At 33.5% G+C, this 19,199-nt stretch overlaps 1 protein-coding gene across 4 annotated transcripts in view; it reads left to right on the top strand.

The window, feature by feature from the left end:
* The window catches only part of LOC114335071 (cytosolic purine 5'-nucleotidase), a 176,565-nt gene that overhangs the window by 100,414 nt on the left and 56,952 nt on the right, over window positions 1–19,199 (top strand). Inside the window, exon 1 of one of the 4 annotated variants that reach the window (XM_028285224.2) lies at window positions 14,421–14,631. The exons of the other annotated variants lie outside the window; for them this stretch is intronic. Within the exon in view, the coding sequence (XP_028141025.1) occupies window positions 14,555–14,631 (77 nt within the window). The 5' untranslated portion in view covers window positions 14,421–14,554. Of the gene's footprint in view, window positions 1–14,420; window positions 14,632–19,199 lie in introns of those variants that run through there. 4 annotated transcript variants of the gene reach the window in all.

Raw genomic sequence — 19,199 nt, 5'->3', positions numbered from 1 at the left:
GCTTCTCAATCAGACCAGGTGAAATTTTTCCCAAAACTTTAGGACCATACGTTATGCAGAATTTGAAATTCTTCATTAAAATAATGATTATGATCTAGAAGGTGAAGTGCGTATGTAGAAGTGTCTGTTTTTCTATTGAGTGTCTGTTTTTCTATTGTTGAAAGCACTTTTGTGATCTGCTATCCGTTTGTCAAAGGTTTTGACGTTTGACCGATGTAAGTTTTCGGACAGTCACCACAAGTTAGTTTGTAGACACCACTCTGTAGTTGTTTTCTCTTTCGGCTCTTATTGTTCTTAATATATTTGCTTAAGTTGTTGTTAGTTCTGAAAGCTGGTGTTATTCCTTTCTTTTTTGCCAGTATATGTGATAGAGCAGAAGGTACTGGGTTCTTTCTGTGGTGGTGGATAGATTAATTTCAGGGCTTTCTTATGGAGTTTTTGGTTTAAAATTTTATTAATTGTTTGTTCGTTATAGCCATTGTTTACTGCTATTTATTTAATGATGTTCAGTTTTATTTCGAAGTTATTTTTTGACACAGCTGTAGTCACATAGTTATAATAAATTTTTTGGAAGTATACAAAACAAACGTTTTCAGTGTTTTATTGTTATTAAATTTTAATCAATTTTAATTAATTCTTCATAATCTAGTTCACTATGTACGCTGCAGTAGTACGGCTAATATATATTTTCAAAACTTAAAGTAGGGGAGGCAAGGGTGCTAAATTTGCAGTTACTAAAGTTTTATGGGGACATATTGGATTGTGAAGATTAGGCATGGTGGTTACAAGCTCGAGCTTGTAACCATCCGACGAGCTTCGAGCTCAAACCGGTTTGTTTCTTGAGCTTGAATTGGAACCGAACCGAGCTTTCTTTAACGAGCTTGTCAATATTTTAGCGAATACTCGTATTTCTTTTTCTAATTCATTTATTTCTGCTACGACTGATACTTTTGTTTGAGAATAAGTAATTCAGACTACAAATATGTATATTCAATATACAGTGTGTCCGTTAAATATGGAATAAATTGGATATTTCTTAAACCAAAAGCCGTTCGAGCTCGGCTCGGCTTGAACTATTCAAGCCGAGTCGACACGAGCCACGAGCTCAACCTGCAGCTCGAAGTTCAAGCCGAGCTTCTATCTCGAGCTGGGGACGAAACGTCGAGCCGAGCTCAAGCTTGTCAAAAGCTTGGCTCGGCTCGGCTCGAGTCCATCCGTAGTGAAGATTATATCCCAATACTAAAAAAGGTTAAGTTTTCCATTTTGGGATTTTCCATTTTTTAATATAATTTTCCATTTCCTAAAATAGTTTTTTCCGATTCCATCTATCCCATTCCGATGGTGCCATCTATCCATAATTCGAAAAAATGTCTTGATTAAAAGTTGCTTATTTTTACGTAAGGAATTCAAATCTACAATAAAAAATCTTATTTAAGATTTTAAAGTAACCCCCACCCCACCTTCGTGGTGGTCGTGTTTGGAGTCATTCGATATATTTTTGAAAAATGCTAAACACGTATTTTTTAGCTTTTCGGTCTTATGTTCATTTCGCGAAATATCGGGGGTTCCTATTTAAAATTTTAAAGTTACCCCCACCACTCTCCGTGGGGTGTCACGTTTGGAATCATGGATAGATTATTGAAAAATATTTTGAACACGTATTTTTTAGTTTTTTGGATCTGACGTTCATTTCGCGAAATATTCGCTTTTTTGTGAAATTTTGTAACTCGTCCATTTCCTCGCGCCCCGCTCAAATCGTCAGATTTCTGAAATATATACTGTTCTTAATGTACTGAGCTTACCTTGTTTTTCTGACGATTTCGAGTTTTTCTAAGGATAGATTTTTTTACGGACTGCCCTGAGCGCATGCTCTGTATTCAGAGTTCATAATATATGGTAGGAGTACATTTACAGGGTACAAGGTTTCTCCCCATGTGATTTTCTGACGCGATCGACTAACTGCAAAAATCCCTGCTTGGGCTTCCCTACCATTAGTAAACCCCAGAGAAAAGTCATGTTGCTTGGTAAACGTCATGATGTAGATGTATACTTATCTCCTATCTATAATCATCCTTTTCACAACACTATCGAAATTATATGAAAAACTAGTATCCTAGCTAATGGAACCATTAACAAGAATCGAATCCAAGAGCTCTACTTGAATTCCGCTTAAATATAATATTCATATTTATATACGCTTTAATTTTGGGATAGAAAAAAATACAAATATTTCGAATTGCATGCCAATTGTCGAACCATTTATTCCAATCAGAAGAAGTTATAGGCAAGATTCTCTCTTTAAATGCTTCAACAGTTTCATCTGATTGTGAAAATTGTCGACCACACACTTGATTTTTGGAAACAGAGGAATCGTTATAACTTAAGTCAGGGATGTACGGAGGATTAATTCAACGTTTTTAGTGGTAAAGCTCCATGTTTTTATGCTGAATGGGCTTGTCTTGGTCCAGAATTATTCGACGTTTAAAATTTCTTTTTCGCGTTTCGGAGAAAACATCCGGTAAACAAATGCTTTTATACCATTTCCTTTTTGCAGGTCAACAACCTTCTAATTTATTAATAATCACATGTATAATTTTAGACACAAAGCAGACAATTTTTTTCTTGAAAGCATTGCGACATCGCGTGACTTTGGTTTTGTTTCGCCTTGGAGCACCCAAACAGTTGTTCTTCTTTGATTTCAAGATTGTATATGCATAAATCCAACTTTAATCGTGAGTAACAATGTCATATAGCAAATTTGCTCGGAAAATCAAAAGTTCTGAGCCTTCCTGTTAATGTAGAAGACGTCGAAATTGAAGTTGTTGACAGCTATACATACCCTGGATATACGGTAAAAATTAGCAGGGATACTTCTGAACTGCTAAGGAAAATAACTCTATTAGGATGGACAGCATATGGAAAAATGCTTGATATTTTTAAAGATAATGGACCTATCAGCCTAACAAGAAGAGCCTTTTTAAGCCAGTCCTACCTGTTTTTACATATGGCACAGAAAAACTTACTCTCACAAGGATATCTGCACGTAAATTACAAGTGACGCAACGTAAAATAGAAAGATTATTATTGGGCATACCGTTTTACAAATAGGGTCTTCTTCTTCTTAATCCAGACCCGACATGTTTATATCTGGAGCACTTGGTCATAAGGCCTTTGTACCATATCCTGTTTTTTCATTAAACTTCAATAAGTCCTGTGGACTCAACGAAGGCCAACAGTTTTCTTATTGCAGTATTAGGATCTCTTCTGGTGCAATCATCAGGTGACCAGTTAATTTCCATTTCAATGGCTTATGATGTGTATGGCAGACTCTTCTTTCATTTCGCATTTTCTGCACCATGGTTTATTAGATATTAGAGAGATAGAGTACGAAACGAAGAAATTCGTAGAAGTGGTGTTTCGAACACATCGCTGGAATGAGAGATAATATATGGAACCAAAAAATCTTGGAGTGGAGACCAAGAGCAGACCACCACAAATCGGGAAGATCACCCACGAGATAAACTGACGACATAAAGAAGATACGTCCCAACTGGATTTCAACACCTCAAGAGAGATCTGAATGGAAGTTTTTAGAGGATGCCTATATTCAACAGTGGACTTTAAGCACGTGATGATACCAAATGTGACACGAGCTTATTTTTGATATTTAGTTTGATTGTGAAATCTATAAAATCGTTGTTTGATAATGTTCACGATTTAAATCCCTATTTTTTCGATTATTTTTTGCTGTATAATGATAATAATTTTGCTGTTTAATGTAATTGACCAGTTTATTAGTATATTCTGTTATTTTTTGTTAACGTACAGTAGAGCGTCGATAATCCGAACCCTGGTAATCCGAATGTTCGCTAATCCGAACGCAAAAAAATTAAAAAATATGATCGCGGACCGAATTTTTGGATTTAATATGACAATATGGGCAAAATATGACCGCGGATTTTTGTTTTGTTTATGCAGAAATACATACAATATAATTTGTTTATTATGCAGGTGTTTTATTCCTTGTAACTAAAACGTATGTACATACATACGTACTATGTTTATGAGCTTTGTATGTATTTTGAACATATGTTCGATAATTCGAACAATTTGATAATCCGAACTACCCCTGTACCAATTGGTTCGGATTATCGACGCTCTACTGTATTAATGTCAAACAACTACAGCGTTTACAGTATAATTTGTGCATGTTTGAAATTGTGACACTTTCATAACTCGTCAATATTTTCCAGTACTAATTTAAAGCATTTTTTCAGAATAAATACAGTAGAACCCCGTAAATCCGAACCCCGCTAATCCGAACGTTCGGCAAATCCGAACCAACGGAAAGTAAAAAAAATTAAAAAATTCAAGACAAAAACTTAACAACATGTTTATTATACAGAGTATAACCAGCTAATTGAACAATGTAGGATTAGTAGGACTTTGACATTTAAAATGTCTTAAAAATAAATACGTACTTTATGCGTAGTGCTTATAAAGGTTAAATATAAACTTACTTCGGTTTTCTCTTAGTCAACTTGAGTCCTAAAAATATTGTCCACACTCTTGCGAGACCACTTTCCGACTCGAAATCAAAGACAATGTAAGCTTTGAATTCTTAGTTAGGCTAATATTAATATTTCTATCAACGGTTAGGCTAACTTTCGGATAATCCGAACTTTTCGGAATCCGAACAGGCTGTCCCCCCAATTAGTTCGGATTTTCGGGGTTCTACTGTAGTAAATAAGAAAGGGGACACGGTGCGTCCCTGTCACACGCTGTCAGTAATTCTCAACGATATGGACCTCCATATCACTGGTATTTTTAATTCTCGTCTGTTGTCAGATTTCCTACTCGAATGTTGGTTTTTTGGTTATCACTGTCTGTCTCTCAATATTTTCCAGTACTAATTTAAAGCATTTTTTCAGAATAAATAGTAAATAAGAAAGGGGACACGGTGCGTCCCTGTCACACGCTGTCAGTAATTCTCAATGATATGGACCTCCATATCACTGGTATTTTTAATTCTCCTCTGTTGTCAGATTTCCTACTCGAATGTTGGTTTTTTGGTTATCACTGTCTGTCTTGAACTGTAGTGCCTATAAAAGGAAGAACTAATTAGAAAAAAATAGAGAAGAAATGAAGCAGAATTAAAATAATTATTTCTTCTTCTTCTATGGCACTACAGCTCAAATTGAGCCTTGGCCTCCTTTATTTTTTGTCTCCACCCTTGTTTGTGTCTGGCTGCTCTTCTCCATACACGGACTCCTAAAAGTGCTTGTGCGTCGCTGCTTACTGTGTCTTCCCAGCGCTTTCTTGGCTTTCCAACCGGTCTCTTTCCCTGCATTGTAGCGTTCAGTGTTCTTTTTGATAGCCTATCCTCTCCCATTCTTATCACATGTCCGGCCCATTGCAATCTTTGTATTCTAATGAAGTCTGACAGGGACGTTTCCTTATAAATTTGATAAAGCTCGTTGTTGCATCGAATTCTGAAGATTCCATGTTCCCTCACAGGTCCTAGTATTCTCGTCAATACTTTCCTTTCGAATGTGTCGAGTTTATTTTTGGATGTTTCTTTCGTGACCCATGCTTCACTGCCATAGGTCTATTAGTCGAATTAAGGTTTTATAGATTCTCATCTTTGTATTGCAGTGGAAAATTTTAGACCGAAATATATGGGAGAGGGCAAAGTAAGCTTTTGTGCGCCTGCTTTATTCTCTTCCTTATTTCTCAATCTTCTGATCCGTCGGCATATTTTTTACTAATACCAGATATGTAAACTTTCCAACCGTTTCAATGTCATCTTCATGTATACTGTTTTGTGAGATTATATTTCTTCTCGTTTGTATCATTATTTTTGTTTATTTCTGTCTTAATTTTTTCCAGACCTAACCTTTTAGTTTGTATTTTTAACTATGCGTATGTTTCCTGTGCTCCTGTTGATGTTCTACTCATATCTAATATTAATATGATCGGCATAAGCGGCCAGTTGAACCGTTCTGTTCGTCAGTAGGTTTCCTCGTCCAGTTTGCATTTGCCTAACCGCATACTCCAGTGCCAGGTTAAACAATGTTGGGGCCAGCCCATCTCCCTGCTTCAGTCCCTGCGAGATTTTGAAAAAGTCTGTCCGGTGATTTTGTGTTCGTACACATGCCTGAGTTCTGAGTTACATCCATTGTGACTTTAATGAGTCTAATAATTAGCTTTTGTGGTATTGCCAATTCAGCCAATATATAGTATAATCAAAATAATTATTTATATAATAATAAATTAAAACCGTGTGTAAAAGCAATCACTATGATTAAATTGCATTCCATTTATTTGCTTAGGATAATTAAGTGGTCAACAATGTCGTTTTTCTCCGTCAGATGCATTGCCAAGGCCAATCGATGAAAGACATATTAGTTTTCAGTTTAAATAAATTATCACGAAACAGGAAATACTAAACAACTAAACTGATATATAAAAGACTACCTGTTAACACAGTCTATTATTAAACAGCAAATGCATTGACCGCTTTGTCACAAATATAGAAATACGTTGCTAGTGTTTCGAGAAAAAAAACATAGGTATTACAAGGTCGAGCGCATATCATACATTTTTCACGGAATATTTTTATCAAATATTCACAGGATGATTGTTAAAATTAAATTAATCCAGGCTGTATGCTAACCCCCGTTAGGTAAATTATTCCGATTCGTTTATTTTGCACAAACTTACTCAAAAAGAGGTCCTTATAACAAATCCACAGGGTGACAGAAGGTACCGCGGTCGGAAAATTGTTTAAACAATTTTTTTTAAACAAATTCAAAAAATCAATTTTTTTACTTCGAACATTTTTTTTTATTCTTTGGGTCATTCTGAGCAAAAAAGGTCTCTTGCGATTTTTTTCTAAAATTGATTGTTGTTGAGTTACATGCGATTTAAAATTTGAAAAACACGAAAATGGCCATTTTCAAGGCTTAATAACTCGGTTAAAAATTATTACTATGAAGGTCAGAAAGTAACCAAATCAAAGTTTAAAGCCTCCCCTACAAGATCCCGAAATTTTTGTTATTATTTTATTACTAAGCTGTTATTTTTAATTATTAACAATGAGCGCTAAACGCTATTAGGCTATTAGGCAGCCGCTATTAGGCGGCCGTCAATGGTGCATCTCACTTTAGGAACAAACTGTACCTTTTACGATGAAGATTTGCGAATTAAGTGGGAACGCGTTGTGGGACATAAAAAACCACATGTAGACTCTCATCCTTGTGTACCGTAGGCCCTAGATATAGCAGACTACCGTGCTATATTCCCAAAGCCGCGTTAACGGTATAAAACGGGAGACTACTATTATTAGACTCTTGTCAAGATTAGTGCCTAATGACTCTTTTTCTGTATCGTACTCTCGTGCTCAATTCAACCCGGAATAAATGGACAAATTATTACGCTTTTTAACTCTTTTTATTTCGTCATATAGAGATTAATACCAAAAAGACCAAAATACATGATTATCTCCAGAAACTTGGCTGCACTTGAAAATTCCACCACAACACTGAATACCAAGTCCATTGAAGAGTAACCAAATTTAAATACCTGGGAACGTGGCTTTTTGAAGACTATGGGCATCGGACAGGAAAGTAGGTAAAGTGTCGAATTGAGCAAGCTCGATAAGCTTTCGTAAAATTCAGAGAGGTACTGACCTGTTCAGAGTTCGATCTTCAACTGGGACTAAGGTTTACTAAGTGCTACGTATGGTCGGTGCTGCTGTATGGAGCAGAGGGCTGGACACCCAAAACGAGGGATATAAACAGAGTAGAAGCTTCCGTGTGGCTTTATCGCCGAATCCTAAAGATACCATGGACGTCGAAAGTCACAAATGTAGATGCCCTTAAAAGAATCAACCAAGTACACCAACTTTTCGAAACCACCAAGAAAACGAAAAAGGCGTATCTAGGTCACATCATGCGAAATGAAAAATACCAGTTCCTTTAACTTATAATAATCGAGGGTGAAATTGAAGGCAAGCGTGGAATGGGACGCAAGAAAACGTCCTGGCTCCGAAACATAAGGCAGTGCACAGGGATTAACGACATACAATATCTGATCCATATTGCAAGAAGCAGTGTGATCATCACAAATGTGATCATCAACATTCATTAGTAGATTTGCACCTCTGAACAAGAAGATTTCGTCCTAGTTATTTGTTTTTAAATTGTTCAGGGTTATTAAATGTCCTCTCTCAACCGATTATTTTTTATTATCATTTACACCATTATAAAACCAAACACATTCTGAACTACGTCCTTTGAAGTCCGCCATTAATATCGAAGGAAAATATCTCTTTTTTACTGTACCATGGTCCTAAAATATTTGGAATTACACCCTTAGAGAGGAAAAGCAGTTAAATAACCTTTTTCTCAACATTTAGTGGAGATTAAAGTAAAATCCCACCACCTTGCATTTAATACATCCTGATTTGAATTATTCTTTCACATTAGCAAATCTTGCAAGAATTGTATGATCGTTATTACCTGTCATGGGGTGCAGGTAGGCCAGTGATGAGTTTGCAAATCCCTCTAATTAAGTCTATTTTAAAATCTTGGTTTTAATGCGGTGATGAGTTTGTACTATCTACGAGTAAAATTATTATATCTACTAATTGGTGATGAGTTTACGTGTACTTTTATCGCGTTCCCACAAAATTTATTCCTATATATTTATTTTAGCTGCAATTTCCAAAACGCATATTTTTTTGATTTATTTTTGTTTACATAACCCAATGACTGCGTAACCATAATTTTCTTAGTTTAAATATATATTTTTATCGATCTCGCGATAAACTTGAAGTTATTTTCGTGTCAAAACTTCTTTTTATAAACTTCAGATCTGTATGCAGATGTAAGCATAGCGTTTACAAACAAAACGGATGTTTGGAACGATTCCAGAGAAATTTTGAAGCGCCAATGTTATTGCGAAGAAATCATTTTCGTTGGGATCTTGTCACGTTTTGGAAATATGGGATTAAAAGATACTTGTTACAAACACTTTCCTTAAATACGGCAATGCGGAGAAATCAAAGAAGTGAAAATTTTTCTTTCGCGTGTTATTCTTTTTTGATTGTTTTGGGTGACCTATTTTTATATTTGTGCCGGTGTGGTATCAATCATTGATATTACAGAGTTCATGATAAACTTTCAATATGGAGATGGCTGCAGGTCTAACTTTTTTCTATTTAATTTATTTTATCAAACGCTATAAGTGCGTTCGCGGAGACCTGACAACTCCTAACCTCACCTAATATAAATAATACCGTTAATAGATAAATATATACAAGGTATATTTACTATTAATTAATATTAATGTCAGACTGGTATATTATTTGACAAATAATGACATGATTTCGAAGTCAGTTAAGTAAGATTTAATACTCTAGGCCCTAGGGCGTTATTTTGAAAAATAACGTCCTAGGGTATTAAATTTAAATAACTAGTTAAATACTATCAAGTTGACAAATAACAACCTAAGTAAAACTATGGTTATCACAATTATTACGTTACGACTATTGCTGGTAAATGTACTAATTTGAAAACTATTTAATTCTAAATTCATTAAAATTTTTTGCATATAAAGAATAATTTAGTCGGACATTAAACGTTAAAGGCACCACGGGTATTATACCCTTATAATACCCTTGGTACCGTAATAACTATAATAACTAATACATTAATATTAATAACAATATTTAACAGATAAATACAGTGATGAGCGCGCTAATAACCGGCAAAATAGCTTAAAAGATGGAAAACACAATACATTGCCAAACAAAAAGAGATGAAACTAGTAGAGGTGGAAATTATCGTTATAAATAAACGTTTAAATTAATATTGCATTACATAGTTTCCCACCTTTAGACGTATCAGAGGTGCATGACAACACTGTCACTGTGACAGTAGAATTTTATAACGCTAATTTCCACCTCCACTAGTTTTATCTCTTTTTGTTTCGCAATGTATTATGTTTTCCATCCTTTGAGCTATTTTGCCGGTTATTAGCACGCTCATCACTGTATATACGAGGTATGCTTTTTCTCATGAGGATCTTTCAGTGCGTCACAGTTTTTCGATTTCTTTCTAACGCATTAAATTGTATGTGACAGAAAAAAACGCACATCGGTGATTACATTTCGTCGGTGACATTTATAACATTTATTCTAGTTGTCAATAGATGGCGCTATAATCGAAAAAAAATTATTTACTAATTATATAATATATCTACGAATAGGTATAATCTGTACAATTTATAAGACTATACAAATCAAAGAAAATACCATTTTATAAATGCAATAAACTCAATTGATTTGTTTTTATGCCAAATTGCAAATATAATGTGACAACTGTCAGATTTAACTAAAATGTCATGTTAGAATAAATGTCATAAATGTGTATTATCACGGACTTACCTTTTTTTCTATCATTTGTGACGCACTGAAAAATGCTCATGAAAAGAAGCATATAGTATTTACTATTAACGGTATTATTTATATTATTTTAAAGTGCGCATGCGATTTTCTGACAATTTATCACTTAGTCGCCGACAGGCTCTGCGAACGCACTTTATATTTTCAATTTTTTTCAGATTTTTCCGTAATGTTCGCCACCAAGAATCGAAAAAACTGTTTTTAGGGGGTTTTTGGAGATTTTCCCTAGTTTATAGAATACAAATATATCAAATCAATGTTTAGGTATAGTAATTTCACCTATACCTATATATACTTATAGGTAACATATAAATTGATGTAATTGAGTCCTTTTAGAACATTTAAAAATGGGAGAAACACGTTCACTCTCTAAGCCCCCCCCCCCAAAACAGTTTTTTGGATTTGTTTAAAGTGGCGAACATTAGGGAAACATCTGAAAAAAATAAAAATCTAGTGTTTGATAACATACATAAAATAAAAAAAATTAGACCTGCGGCCATCTCCAAAAAATGGTTATACGCTTTTTTCCAAAAAATTTTTTTTGAGGTTATGTACACTCAACCTACGGATCTATAAAAAATAAACATGTTTTGTAAAAGCCTCAACTATGATTGTGAATCTTATGAAATTTTTAAAATTGATTGCATCCCATCTAATAAAAATAAAAACAAAAAATTAAGTTTTTGATGGTGGGTGAAGTGGTAAGGGAGTAGTGGGTTCAAATTACGCGAAATCTTATCTAAAACGCGAGTCTTATTTTTTAATCACATAGTACCTAAAAAAAATGAAAAAATTGAATTCTGGGAGTGAGGGAGCGTAGTTTTTAATTTATTTATCCCGTCCATAAGTGGAAAGTTTGATGTGCCACTGTCGACGCATGTCCCACTAAACAGTGAGGGCACAGTGTTCATACGTTTTCTTTTAAGTTCTACTATTTAAATTATAGGCTCTTATCGTGCCTAAAATGATTAGCAAATTTCACATATACCGGCTCCTAGTCTATATATACAACGCATATAGCAGAGGAGATATATGCCAGAAGAAAACTTTATTGCACAAAAACAAAACAAGGACACCATCAATTATCTCACAATTTATTGAACATACAACTATACATTGAAACCTAGGCAACGTAAAATCCTCTGTATGAAGAACAATTGAATACAAGATCCTTTGTAAAAGGTATATTTAAAAGACCCCAATAAGGGTTACATCACAAAACAAAACGTTTTCGGATTAATAGGTAATCCATCATCAGTGTTAAGCCAATAGCATGCATGCCACCAAAAAGTATGGGTGAAAACACTTTAAAAGTTTCAAGCTCTTAAATGATACTACATATTATTATTATTACAGATGGATGTTGCAAATATTCCTGGATATCACCCAGGGCAACACAGGACTCTAACCCACGTGGATGTGATATGCAAGGAATGAACCTCACATATTGAAAATTGAGTGTCAACTGCATTGAGTGTCAGTTGACACTCAATTTTCAATATGTGAGGTTCATTCCTTGCATATCACATCCACGTGGGTTAGAGTCCTGTGTTGCCCTGGGTTATATCCAGGAATATTTGCAACATCCATCTGTAATAATAATAATATCTAGTATCATTTAAGATTTTGAAACTTTTAAAGTGTTTTCACCCATAACTTTTTGGTGGCTCACGCATTGTAAGGAAATGTGTGATGATAATGCCTTCTAGGTCCAATTAATTAAAACTCTCTTTCTTGGTTCAGATGCATTATATTTACAATCAACTCCATCAATGACTAACGATAACAACGTGTTTACATATAACAGTAACGACCTACCTTACATTAACTAGATACTGAGTACAATAATAATATCTATATCATGGGACATTCACTTTTATATAGAATAAACTATTTCAACATCACGCGCGGCCTCGGTCATGGGCGAACGATTATATTATTTACTTTGGTTATTAACTTTCAATAAAAACATCTTTTTGTACAGGGTGATATTATAATACTACAGCATGCATGCTATTGGCTTAACACTGATGATGGATTACCTATTAATCCGAAAACGTTTTGTTTTGTGATGTAACCCTTATTGGGGTCTTTTAAATATACCTTTTACAAAGGATCTTGTATTTTTTGTGATTTATGGTATACAGCCAGCTACAGGAATTTAATTTTTTCCTCGTGGATTTGAAGAACAATTGGTTCACGAGTATGAAATTTCATTTTACACAGGTTTTACTGTATCATAACGTAAGCTCAAAGATAATAAGTGAAATTCTGACATGAGAAAGAAAGTAGAAGATATGAAAGATTGGACACCGTAATAAATGAATTTTCACGGCTACAGTTTTGTCTGTACAGTATGGTGCAAATGAAAGGAATAAATTAGTTATTTCGTAAGCCAGCGACTTACGGAAAATCACAAAATTACACGAAAATTACAGGAAAATCCCGAAACAAGTCGATTTTTATTTTTAAATTATGATTTTTTGGCATATTATATACCATAACTAGTGACGTCATCCATTTGAACGTATTGACGTAATCAAAGATTTTTTAAAAGAGAATAGGGGTCGTATGCTAGCTGTATCTCATATTTCCTGAGATATTGATGATTAAAGTTAAAAATAGCAGAAAATGGCTAATTTTATGAAATAAAATTCATTATTCGAAATTAAATATTCTAATCGTTAGTCGGAGCACTATCCATGGTGTTTATGATTTCAAAACAGATGAAGTTTTGTTCCAACTTATTTGGTATACCTATCCTCTTTCTTGTTCTTCTTCCTCTTTATAAGCAATTCTGCTTGTTCATTGGCGGATTGATACCTCTATGGAAGGTTGTCACTCCATCTTTTGCGCGGTCGGCCGATACTTCTTCTACCGATTGGTGATTTATCTCGTGCTATTTTGACCACACGTGTCTCCCCATTCTGGTTATGTGGTTGTTCCATTCTTATTTTCTGTTTAGTGCCCATTCGTTTATACACTGTAAGTTACATTGTCTTCTAATGTCTTCACTCCTTTTTCGATCTCTCAGCGTATTTCATGTAATTCTTCTCAGTAGTCTCATCTCTGCCGTTTCCAATAATTTTGGTGTTGTGGCTGTATCGGGTCCGAGTTTTGTTTCTGATGCATATGTCATTATTGGTTTTCAACTGGCTTTATAAATTCTTGACTTCATCTCAGTGTTAATATGTTGGTTTCACCATATAGTGTTATTGAGACACTCTGCTAATCTATTTGCATTTTGTACTTGATTTCTCACTTCTTTGTCTAGGTCTCCGTAGCTTGACAATGTAATTCCAAGGTAATAGTCCAAGTTTATTTCCACTACTTGTTCAATACTGATAGCATCATTTTCTATTTTACATCTGATTTTTCCTTTACTGATTACTATTGTTTTAGTTTTCTGAGATGAAATTGTCATATTGAATTCTTTTGCTCATATGTTAAATCTGTGGACTAATCTTTGCAGACTATCTTTATCTTTGGCTATCATTAATGCATCGTCTGCGTTACAGATATATCATTCTCTTTCTGATAAGAGTAATTACATGCCGTTTTTATTCAATTTTAAATGAACAATCTATAGAGTTTTCATTTTATTGTTGCACTTACTAATATAAAAACAAGCGAAAATAATGTACATATAATTAGAAATTGTATTAATCATCCCAATTATAATTTATTTTTAAAACATTTAAATTGACGCAAATGATTATTTATAAGAAATTATCGACGCCACGCAATTTAAATAAATATCTTATTGTTTACAAATCACATTAAAAGTTACTTAATCTATCAAAACATTAGCGAACTACACAAAAAACAACTAGTACCATTTAAATTACATTTTTAGCTTATTATCGGGGATATTTATTTTAACATAAGTATAAAATGTAGTGTTTAACATTCGCATATACAAATTTATACAATAATTTATTTATTGTATTTATGTTCTACAAATCTGTTCCATGTATCCTATTCTGGTTCTGCGACTTTTGCGCTCCCTAATTCCGACATGTTAAGGGCCCCATAGACGTACCTGTATACTTGAACATTATACATGCACAAGTTTATTGTACAGGTATGCCGAATGTAATGTGTCAACACCACACGTACAAGTGTGCATACCATAGATATCGTCGGTTTACTGCCAAAACCAGGTAAGTACATTTTTACCATGTTTGAGTTAAGTGCATTTTCGTAATCAAAATTCGTATATAAATGTACTGCGTAAAACTTATAAGTGTCAGACAATGGAAAAGAGGTGAATTATGTAGGCTTGTTTTGGCAATTATTCATTTTGGTCAAAACTGTACAACTGAAACAAGTTAAGTGCACATTTAACGAAAAGTACAAATTTCATATGCAAAAAGAAAATTAATTCTTCTAGAAAAACCGGTTAGATGCCATTTAACTTATTTTTGCTGTTGAAGCGTAGTAGATTTTTATAGAATGACTATGCGTATAAAACAGATAAGTGCAATTATCTTGTTTTTCCAGTTTATTTTATCGTTACTTTAGCATGCCCAAGTGTGCAAAACCAGATAAGTGTCATTTAATTTTTTTTTACGTGAATTATCTGACGAAAATTTGCACCGCCAAACTAAATTAAAACGACACTTATCTTGTTTTTGCTGCAATGTTATTTCATCGCAGAGGGCTCTGTAAACATTGTAAATGAGTCTGCAAAGCTTTTTTTACAAACTCTTTGCATTAGCAAAGAAGTGGTTGAGCATGCGTTTTTGAATAAGGGTGAAGGTAAAATATTTACAGGATTCGATAAAAGAGGTAGAGGACCGCTGAAAAAAACATGTTGAAAGATTTCCTGTACTGGAGTCCCACTATACGAGAAGTTCTACTAAACGAAAATATCTAGATTGTAAATTGAGTATAAGTAAAATGTACTCAATGTATAAACAATTATGTGAACATGATGGCACCTCACCTGTATCTTCAATCACTTATAGACGCATTTTTTGTAATAATTACAACTATTCTTTCTTCACTCCAAAGAAAAATCAATGCCAGCTCTGCACACAATACAAGACTAATGATGAAGAAAAGAAAAAGCAATTACTGACGCAATATGAAGAACACGTGGCTCGAAAAGAGGATTGCTACACAGCAAAAGCAAGAGACAAAGCTAGAGCTATGAAAGAGGCCAATTTGTATGTGCTATATTTGACTTGCAATGTGTGCTTCAAATACCGAGTTGCGACGTGAGTCCAATGTACTACAGTCGAAAAATTTGCACTTATAATTTGACAGTGTAACTAGCACCGCCAAATAATGCGTTTTGTTATAGCTGGGTAGAGCGTCATGGGAAAAGGGGTAGCTTAGAAATTGGTACCTGCCTCTTTACTTATATTAATCAGATTCCCACTACTGTAAATGCATTATCAGTGTTTTCCGACACTTGCAGTGGACAAAACAAGAACCAAAATGTTAGCGCTTTGTTACTGTATTTGGTTCAAAAAAATCACAAAAGTTTCTGGAAAGTGGACACAGCTACATGGAAGTGGACAGTATGCACAGTGCCATTGAACGAGCCCAGAAGTATGTTCCTGTATATACAATGCATAATTGGCTAACAATATTTCGCATGGCCAGACCAACATCATCAAAAAAGAAACCGTTTGTTGTGCAGGAACTCAAATATAAAGATTTTCTTGACTTAGAAGGCCTTTCTAAGCTTATTAAAGATAAAACGAGAGACATAAACAACGAAAAGGTAAACTGGTTAAAAGGTAAGTGTTTTCGATACCAAAAGGCTAAACCAGGAATCCTTGAGTATAGGTATGATCATACCTCAGAACACAAATGTTGTTCTGAAGCTATTTCCTTGTGGCATTTTTATGATTAATTATTTATATGGGAAATACGCCACAATTAAAATGAAAAAAATAATTTTATTAACGTTTCGACGCCCAAATCGGGTGCCGTTGTCAAAATACAAAATATTACTAAAATAAACAAAAGAGTTGTTGCTAAGCAAAAAAATTCTTCTAATAATTTATTTAATCTCACTCATTTATATTGGCAATTCAGACATATATTATACATTTTAAAGTAGAAGACTTTAAAATGATATTGCCAATATTTATGAGCTGCGTTCCTGGGACGACTTACTGAAAGATAGTTCATTCGATTACATGAAATCAACCCCAACTCAAGAATATCCGTCATAAAAAATTATAGCATGTGATCTGTCTTTAAAAAGACAACCAAATGCAACTACAGTAAAATTCTCGCGTTAGAGACTTCATAGTAAATCACAAGGGAAAACCAGGAAAAACCCTGCGATACTATCCCGACATCGTAAGTATTTAGTCTTACATTAATTTACTCTCAAAAAATAATACCAAATTCTGACTTGTAACATGTTTAAATTATAAATAATATTAATAATACTAGATATATAAGTAATACTAAAATATAAAATATGTACTAGCTCGATATTATTGACTTACTAATCTTGGTATTTTCTTTCTATTGACTTCCTCTTTCAGTATGGGTAACCACATCCTACTGCATTCTACCGAGGAATTTGCGACACAATTGGTTTCATTTAGCATAATTAGAGCCGCTTCTTTGATTTTTCTCTTTTTACTATCTGATTCTTTCAGGACTATACTTGAATCTCTCCACTGAACTCTATGTTCATTATCCCATGCGTGTTGACATATTTGAGATCTCTCAAATTCTCTATTTTTAATATAAGATTGATGTTCACTTATTCTAACGTCTAATGGTCTTGATGTCTCACCTAAATAAAATTGTTCGCATTCACAAGGTATTTTATAAATGCAATTCTTTGTTCTTTCTTGATCATTGTTAGGTTTAGTTTTAGATAGAATAGATCTCAATGTGTTTGTTGTTTTGAATGTTGTTGAAATGTTGAATTTATTTCCTATTGTTTTAAGTTTCTCGGATAGTCCTTTTATATATGGTATTGATATTTTCCTCGTATTATTTCTGGTGAATGTTGTAGGATCCCGTTCTAAGTTGTTCTGTTCCATTCGATCCAATCTTAACAATGCCTTATTTATAAACGATAAAGGATAATCATTTTTTAATAAAACAGATGTTAACAATTGTTTTTCTGCTAAAAAGGAATTTTCGTTAGAACAAGTAATTTTGGCTCTATCGTATAAGGATTTAATGATTCCCTTTTTAACGTTGATGTTGTGATTTGACTTGTAATTGAGATATCTGTTGGTGTGTGTTGGTTTTCTATACACTTGAGTCTCATATCCAATATCCTTCTTTGAGATCAAAACATCGAGGAAAGGTAGGCTGTTATTGTATTCCTTTTCCATTGTAAATTTTATTGTCTCTTCTTGATCGTTTATAATATTCAGGAACGTATCCAACAATTCTGATCTATGAGGCCATATTGAAAACACATCATCTACATATCTCCACCATACTGTGGGTTTTAAATTTTGTTTAGAAATAATATTAGTTTCGAAATCCTCCATAAATATATTAACCAATAATGGAGATAAAGAAGAGCCCATTGCTAGACCAAAATTTTGTTTATAGAATTCATTGTTTAGTTGAAAATAGGTATTATTGGTACATAATGTCAATAACTCCATTATAGCTGATACATTTAGTCTTGTCCTAGTTGCCAATGTATTATCATTCTCTAATTTCGTTTTGATTATGTTTAAAGTTTTATCTAATGGTACATTTGTAAATAAACTGTTTATGTCAAAACTTACTAAAATATTATTTGGATTAAATTCAATAGTTGATAATTTGTTTAAAAAACATGCATGGGATAATGAACATAGAGTTCAGTGGAGAGATTCAAGTATAGTCCTGAAAGAATCAGATAGTAAAAAGAGAAAAATCAAAGAAGCGGCTCTAATTATGCTAAATGAAACCAATTGTGTCGCAAATTCCTCGGTAGAATGCAGTAGGATGTGGTTACCCATACTGAAAGAGGAAGTCAATAGAAAGAAAATACCAAGATTAGTAAATCAATAATATCGAGCTAGTACATATTTTATATTTTAGTATTACTTATATATCTAGTATTATTAATATTATTTATAATTTAAACATGTTACAAGTCAGAATTTGGTATTATTTTTTGAGAGTAAATTAATGTAAGACTAAATACTTACGATGTCGGGATAGTATCGCAGGGTTTTTCCTGGTTTTCCCTTGTGATTTACTATGAAGTCTCTAACGCGAGAATTTTACTGTCGTTGCATTTGGTTGTCTTTTTAAAGACAGATCACATGCTATAATTTTTTATGACGGATATTCTTGAGTTGGGGTTGATTTCATGTAATCGAATGAACTATCTTTCAGTAAGTCGTCCCAGGAACGCAACTCATAAATATTGGCAATATCATTTTAAAGTCTTCTACTTTAAAATGTATAATATATGTCTGAATTGCCAATATAAATGAGTGAGATTAAATAAATTATTAGAAGAATTTGTTTGCTTAGCAACAACTCTTTTGTTTATTTTAGTAATATTTTGTATTTTGACAACGGCACCCGATTTGGGCGTCGAAACGTTAATAAAATTATTTTTTATTTTTTTCATTTTAATTGTGGCTTATTTCCCATATAAATAATTAATCAGAACACAAAGAGATAAACGTTTTTGGGAGGAGTCGAAAAATACCTAATTTGAAAGAAATAACGCTAAAGGACGCGTATAGGAAGATGCGACCTATAAGTTAAAAAAAAACAAGATTTATTGAAG

The sequence above is a fragment of the Diabrotica virgifera genome, chromosome 1 (assembly GCF_917563875.1).
Source record: "Diabrotica virgifera virgifera chromosome 1, PGI_DIABVI_V3a".
NCBI lineage: Eukaryota > Metazoa > Arthropoda > Insecta > Coleoptera > Chrysomelidae > Diabrotica > Diabrotica virgifera.
The sequence above is the reverse complement of the archived record's forward strand: the minus strand, read 5'-3'. Positions and strand labels throughout refer to the sequence as shown.